This window comes from Macrosteles quadrilineatus, unplaced genomic scaffold (genome assembly GCF_028750875.1).
Source record: "Macrosteles quadrilineatus isolate MER2022 unplaced genomic scaffold, UCM_ALF_1.0 Scaffold_2__2_contigs__length_208266976, whole genome shotgun sequence".
In the NCBI taxonomy this organism is placed as follows: domain Eukaryota; kingdom Metazoa; phylum Arthropoda; class Insecta; order Hemiptera; family Cicadellidae; genus Macrosteles; species Macrosteles quadrilineatus.
The window spans coordinates 59,563,142-59,570,644 of NW_026542595.1; the positions used below are offsets into that span (position 1 = coordinate 59,563,142).

General features: G+C 39.6%; 1 protein-coding gene across 1 annotated transcript; it reads right to left on the reverse strand.

Moving 5' to 3' along the window:
* Positions 1-1,840: 1,840 nt before the first annotated feature.
* Positions 1,841-7,255, reverse strand: LOC128984261 (uncharacterized). Its single transcript, XM_054403563.1, has one exon. It carries the CDS (start codon positions 7,253-7,255, stop codon positions 1,841-1,843), a length of 5,415 nt encoding a protein of 1,804 aa, XP_054259538.1.
* Positions 7,256-7,503: the final 248 nt, after the last annotated feature.

The following is a 7,503-nucleotide window of genomic DNA, read 5'->3' on the forward strand; positions in this document are numbered from 1 at the left end:
AAAAGGAATTACAGAATTTAGTTAGCTGTTTTAACTAAACTGGTTGGTTCTATGATATTCAATACCATTAAAAATTAAAAGATTTACCAACAGAGTGCAGCACTATTATTATTTATTTTTTTATTTTATGACAACAGTTAATTTGAATTAAGCAGCAACAAAAAGCTGTGATACACAATGAAAATTGCAAAGTAGTATTGTTTACATTTACGTATGCATTTTTCTTTTAATTAATAATTTGCGGTATTGTGCGAATGTTTGAAAATTTACTTTCTTCTATTATTTAGGTACAGTGGTAGAACATTATGTCTATTTTAGATTTGTTATAATAAACGCAAAGCATGAGTATAACTGCAATAAGCATTGTATTCGTATACGCCAGCCCCGTACGAAGGACGGGTACCCTGCTAGTTTGTTCATATATGTAATTTTAGTTAAAAGTGATGATACTATCGGAGTGACGGTTTGAGGCGGTGTCAAGTTGTCGGCTGCATCGACGCTAAACCGCCACCTCTCACGCTCGCGTCTAGGTGTCACCCAGACAAGGTGTCACCTCCTCTCTTTGGAGGTGACGACTAGACGCCTTCGTACATGACAACCTGTCACCTCGCACGCTTGCGCCTAGTTGTCACTCTGACTACCTGTCACCTCATTCAAACGGTGACGGGTAGTCGGGAACGATACGCGACAACGTGTCACCTCAAAACCTGTCTTAAAAGGTGACGGTTGGTCTGGGTGACTGGTTGTCGAGGTGACACGTAGTCGCTGTCCCCCTCATTCCACCTACTGCAAACAAAGTGAATGCTCAAAGAAGATGTTGTGTGTGTTCCAAGAGAGGAATTAGAAGGGACACTAGGTACTGGTGCCCAAAATGCGAAGCTGGACTATGTTTGGGAGAATGTTTCGAAGATTACCACACAAAACTCAACTTTTAAGGTATGAACAACTTTTATAACTGTCCTAGACTTTTAATGTAGGGCCTATTATATATTTTTTTAAAGCCAGTAATTTGCTGTTTAATTTGGTAAAAGAATTGTTAAAATATAATTATAAATAACAAAGTTATATGCGTTTATTGTACAAATGTTCCGAGCCTGCTGGAAAGCCTTAAAAAACCCACGCAGCAGGGTTGGTCTTTATTAAAAAAACTTGCACGTTGAAGGGTTAAAAGATGTTGCAACTCCAAGGGAGACACAATCAAACCTCCCAAACGCCGATTCTAACGAAAAGGAAACAAACGTGGATGCTTCAGTTGGTGAAGATACGGAAACACAAATGACCGATGTGCCGTCACCTTCTGTGTTGGACAATAACATTGTACAGCAACTCGAGGCGCCCCAAAAACTCGCAAAAAAACAATACTAAAGATCCAGTGTGCGTGACGCCAGATTCAGTGCGGCCGTCTAAAATGAAAAGAAAAGGAACTCCCATGTCGGACTTTGAAAAACAACTGTTGATGAATGAAAAAGATAAACTTAATATACTTAAAGAACCAGAGGATGAGGACTTGAGTTTTTTTAAATCGTTGACGCCTTACTTCAAACAAATGACTCCATTACAAAAGTTAAAGGTTCGGTCTAGAATGCCGAGTAGTGATTGATGAATTGTCAGTTTGGCCGATTACCAGCCCAGGCGGTGTTCAAAATTAATAGATTAAATTATTTTGCTAATAAAACTCATGTTCTTTTCATTACATTTATTTTGAAACCAATAAACCAGCTGGTCAATGTTAATATTAAATTATAATGAATCATTGCTATATAAATACTGAATTTGCATTCAGCTTACTAAAACATACTATAATAAGAAAACTATTTAACATTTCTCCCAGGGGGGTTTCTCAGGTCATCAGCTTCACCAGTTTGGTTACAGGTCTCCTCCAGACTCCGGTGGCTGTTCGTACGTCCGCTACTCTAACTTGGCCATCTCGCCCAGGGTATACCGCCTCCACCTTGCCCTTAGCCCAATGCCCTCTGGCTTGGTTTTCATCAGTTATAAGGACCAAGTTACCGACTTGCAGATTTACTTGTGTTGTGTGCCACTTGGAGCGTTTGTTTAGTAAAGGCACATATTCTTTCAGCCAACGTTTCCAGAATTTGTCTGACATGTCCTGTGCGATCTTCCATTGTCTATGCAGGTGCTTCTCCGTTATAATGACAGCTGGTGTGACTCTATCTGCTCCTCCCTGGAGAAAGTGGTTTGGTGTCAAAGGGAGCTCATCATTAGGGTCGTCTGAAACAGGAAATAAGGGTCTGTTGTTGATTATGTATTCTACTTCACATAGTAGAGTAGTCAACGTTTCTTCTTTAGGAGCTTGGTTGTTTAAAATCACTCTTAAACATTTCTTCACCGATTGTATAAGACGTTCATGCACACCACCCATGTGAGGGCTCGCTGGCGGTATAAAAGTCCACTTCATCATCTTCCCCACGCAGAACGTTTTAATTTGTTCGTTATCAAAAGACTCAAGTCCTTTTCTTAATTCCTTCTCTGCGCCCTTAAAGTTGGTACCATTGTCTGATATCAATTCCGAAGGACAACCTCGTCTTGCTGCAACTCTCCTGATTGCAAGAATTGCCGAGTCCGTATTGAGAGAAGTTGCAATCTCCAAGTGTACCGCTCGCACTGACAGACATGTGAACAACACTCCATATCGCTTTTCTCTTCTGCGACCTATAGTGACTTCCAGAGGCCCAAAATAATCCACAGCCACACAGGTGAATGGACGTCCATAAGGTTCTAATCTGTTTGCCGGAAGAGGAGCCATCTCAGGATTTTTAGGTGTGTTTCTACGCAGCTGACACTTCTTACAATTTGCCCAACAGCTCTTAATTGCTCGCTTCAAACGGATTACCCAAAATCTTTGTCTCATATTATTTGCTACAGTTTCTTGGCCCTGATGAGCTGCCTGTTCATGTTCATGTTGGATCAATAGGACTGTAAGTCGATGTTTCGGATCTAAAATTATGGGATTTTTCAGGTCTTGACTGATTTGGTTCCCATATTCAGTCCTTCCTCTCATTTTCAATAAGTTCCCTGTCAAAATAGGGCTTAGCTTATGAAGTCGACTTTCTCGAGGAACTGGCTTGTTCTCCTCAAGATTCTTCATTTCTTTAGGAAAAGATTCTAGTTGTGAAAGTCTGAAGCAGGTTTCTTCAGCTCGTTGAAGCTCTTCAACACCAAGACTCACATTTGTATTTCTCTCAGATTTACATCTCGTATTGGAAATGAATCGTTGCATCCATGCTACTGCTCTTATGAGTCTGGAGTATTTTGAAAATCTCTCCATATCGATAACATTTTCTTTGTTTTCAGGTAAAATTGCTAAGGCTACTTCATTGCAGTCTTCTTTTCTCGGAATGCTTTCAATTTTTGGCCATTCTCTTTCTTTTTTAAGTAAGAAGGCTGGACCTTGGAGCCAGCGGCAATCGTTCGTTAATGGAGTTGCTGATTCCCGTGTAGCTTCATCAGCTACATTTTCTGTCGTAGGTAACCACCTCCATTGATTTCTGTCTGAGTTGCTCAGTATTTTATAAACACGATTAGCAACATAGGCTGACTTTTGCTTTTGAGTTGCTTGAATCCAGCACCACACAATTCTTGAGTCCGTCCAAAAGTATGTTTGGTCTATTTCCATTTTGTGAAACTGATAGATCAAAGATGCAATTTGACTGCCTAATACAGCTGCTTGCAGTTCAAGTCTAGGGATGGTGGACGACTTTAGGGGAGCAACACGTCTTGCCAGTACAAAAACAACTTCCACGCTATCCTCTGGTTTTTCAGTCCTAAAATAAGCAACCGAACAAAATCCTTTCTCACTTGCGTCACAGAAAATATGTAATGATACAGTGCAGTTTGCAGTCAAGTTGTAGCATCGAGGTATTTTCAGATTTTCCGAAATCTTCACATCTTTCATCCAATTTCTCCATGCCTTTTCCAAATGCGCTGGAATTCTTTCATCCCACTGGACATTCATTTTCCACAGATCTTGTACCAGAATTTTGCCCTTCATTGTGATTGGAGTGATAAAGCCTATTGGATCATAAATGGACATCACAGCCTGGAGCACCTGTCGTTTGGTTGGTGGCTCTTTTAGATCAACGACTTCTTTCTTCACTTTTACAAAGTTGATTTTGAAAAGGAAGAAATCCTCATGGAAATTCCAGTGTATCCCGAGTACTCGCTCTGTGTCATCAGTTGTTAGTCCAACATCTTCTTCTTTCAAGTAGTTTTTTGACCAACTTTTCTTTGGCAGACAGCTCATTAACTCTGGTGAATTGCTAATAAAGTTCCTCAAATTGAAACCACCTTTTTTACATATGTTTACAACTCCTTCTATTAAGCTCTTAGCTTCTTCCACAGATTGGTTGCTATCAAGATAATCATCCATGTAGAATTGTTGATTTACAGCTAGCTTTGCATCTGGATGTTCCTCTCCATGTTTTTCACTATTTTTTCTAGTTATGTAAATGGCACTGGTTGGTGAGCAAACTGCCCCAAAAATCATTGATGTCATACACCACTCCTGTAATTTTCCGTCAGTTTCTTCCCTCCATAAAAAACGTAGTGAGTCTTGATCTTCTGGAATAATCTTTATTCTCAAAAACATCTCTTCAATATCTGCTGCGTATGCGATTTCATGTTTTCTGAACTGGAACAGAATGCTTATCAGGCTATTGAATAAATTTGGTCCAGGTAGTAGACAACTGTTCAGGCTCTTTCCATGTGATTTTGACGCAGCATCAAACACAAAACGGAACTTGTCTGGTTTTCTGGGATTGTAGACAGGAAAGTGAGGAAGGTACCAGGTTTTCTCACTTTTGTTCTTCACCTCATCCAAATTTAACTTTTTTGCATATCCCTTTTCAGCATAACTTGCTATTTTCTGATGATATTGTTGACATAGTTTTGGGTCCTCTTTCATTTTATTTTCAACGTAGTTAAATCTCTTCAATGCAACGGAACGACTTTCTGGTAACCATGGTTTGTCCTCTTTCCATAACAAACCAGTTTGCCAACAACAATCTTCTGTTTGTGAACAGGTATTTTCCAATATTTTTTCTGCTCTAACTTCTTCATCACTTTTATTGGATTCCTTAATCGGGCAGTCGATAAAATCCCTCTCAAAACTTTCTTTAACTAGTGAGTTAAGCTCCAACATATCTGAATTTGTTTCATGTTTAAACATAACAAAGTCGTTGTCTATACGAGTTTGATAGTTTACATTTCCAGTAGGACCATTTATTGTCCAACCTAGTTTCGACTTCAAAGCAATCGGTGCATTTGTAGGTCCGATGATTACTTTCAGAGGCACTGTCAAATGTACATGTTCATGTCCAATCAGTAGTCGTGGACGGCCACGCTGAAACACTTCTTCAGGGATTTCCTGTAAATAAGACCATTTATTTTTCATTTGTTCTGAATTCATAGACTGTATTGGTAACTGCAAGGCTGTCAAAGTCTTCACGTTGTTTAGAGTCAAGTGTTCGCCTGTATCTCCTATAACTGTCAGTGTTACAGTCTGAGATTCTTTTTCTGTATAAACAGATCCATCTGTCCAGAAGAAAGATACAGGTTTAGTAGGTCCATCAATTTCGAGTTCTTCAACCAATCCCTTTTCGATGACAGAAATAGTTGAACCGTCATCAATTAAAGCAAATGTTTCAATTTGCTTGCCATTTTTTCCTACCAATGTTACTGAGAGAACCCTCAACAACACTCTTGCAACAGGTTCTTCTTGAAACCCCATATGTTCACTGTGAATTTCCAATTTAGGTGTCTCTTTATTAGCACCTTCTTCTTTTGAGGTCACGTGTAACAGTTTATTATGGAAATAGGTGCAGCCATTAACTCCGCAAGCAAGTTTGTTACGACAAGTCATCGCTCGGTGTTTAGTCTTCAAGCAATTGAAACACAGACTGTTACTCTTGACTGTCTCCCATCTTTTATTTACATCGTACTTTAGGAATTGCTTGCATTCTGTCAATGTATGGTCTTGTTTTTTGCAGCAAATACAAATACGTTTTTTAAACTTCTTGTCACCTTCATGGTGTACTAATACAAAGTTCTTGGAGTTTGATTCATTTCTTGATGACATGTTTTTAAAGTTTCCACTAGTAGATGTACTGGGAGTACATATAATTGCTGCATCCGCCACAGAAGAGAGCCAACTCGAAAAGCTGTCGAGGCCAATTGGTTGTTTCAATTGAGACTGTGGTGAAGTGACAAACATTCCCCAGTTGAGCTTCATGTTGGTGGACAGTTTTTCTGTGAGCTCTTCCATAAGTTGTGGGTTAAACAAGTAGTGGTCCTGCTTCAAGGATTTTACCGTAACTACTAAGTTCCATACCATGTCACTAAAAGCAACCAAAGTGTCAGGCTTGTAGTCCTTAGTTGGTGGTCGACCTTTCACGCTTGCTATGAGATTTTTAATAATTATATCTGGTCTTCCGAAACGCCGTTCCAACAAATTAACAATTTCTGGTACGTTCTCAGGATATATCAACAGTGCTGATATCATTTCTTTAGCTTTTCCAGTAATACACTTCTGAAGTCTTTGTAGATTCTCCAAATCAGTGTAGTCATTTATTTCAGTAGATCGCCTGTATTCAGCTATCCAAGCGGGCCATTGGTCTAGATCTCCGCTGAAATTAGGTAGAGCTGACAATATTCTCGCCGGCATCTTCTCTCTAAATATCATTTTATCAGGTTGACAATCTCGAGGGAAACACGAAACATCTCGAGGAATTCTCCTTCCTTCGCTGAAAGCTACAGTCCTTGCTTCTCGAGGATTTTCACAGTTTTCTTCTCGAGGCTGGAAACTAGACTGTACTTCGTGATGCGGCAAGGATACCTCCTGCTGTACACTCTTCATAATATTTACTGGAACATTAGTACAAGGCTTCAAAACGTTATTTTTATTAATGTCTTCAGCTTGATCCTTTGTCTGCATCCACTTTTCAACAGCTTCCTTTGTGGGCAACGGTCGTGGAAGAGAAGAAATTGAAGTCCTAGATGATCTGCTACTGACTCTTGACGATCCGTTGCTAAGCGATGACAGTCTGTCTTCAAGTAGCTTCTTCTTCATTTCTATTTCCTTCCGCTTGGCTTCTTCCTCCACTCGGGCAAGTCTTTCATCAGCTGCTGCTATTTTTACTGCTGCCTCTGCCTCTGCTTTCTCCGCCGCCGCATTTGCTTTAGCACATGATACAACAAGGGACGTTTCCTCTTCCTGTATCTTAATCAATTCGTCCATAACCACTAAAACACTTTCATTCCTACTCCTACTTGAGCTAGTTTTATGAGACCTTACCGACAAAGGAATATGTTATGTTTTGGCTGTAATAACCATATACAAAAGGAAAGAGTTTATAAGTGGACTGTATAAATATTAACTGATGTTTGTTACCTTGATGTTGCATTGGTTTTCACTAGGCCTAATCCTCTTCATGTATTTTCCATTTAAAAATTTATTGTCCAGGGGCCCCTTTTTGTGGTCCTCTT

Coding starts and splice junctions, on each gene's coding strand:
- LOC128984261 (XM_054403563.1), bottom strand. CDS start 7,255: ATGGACGAATTGATTAAGATACAGGAAGAGGAAACGTCCCTTGTTGTA.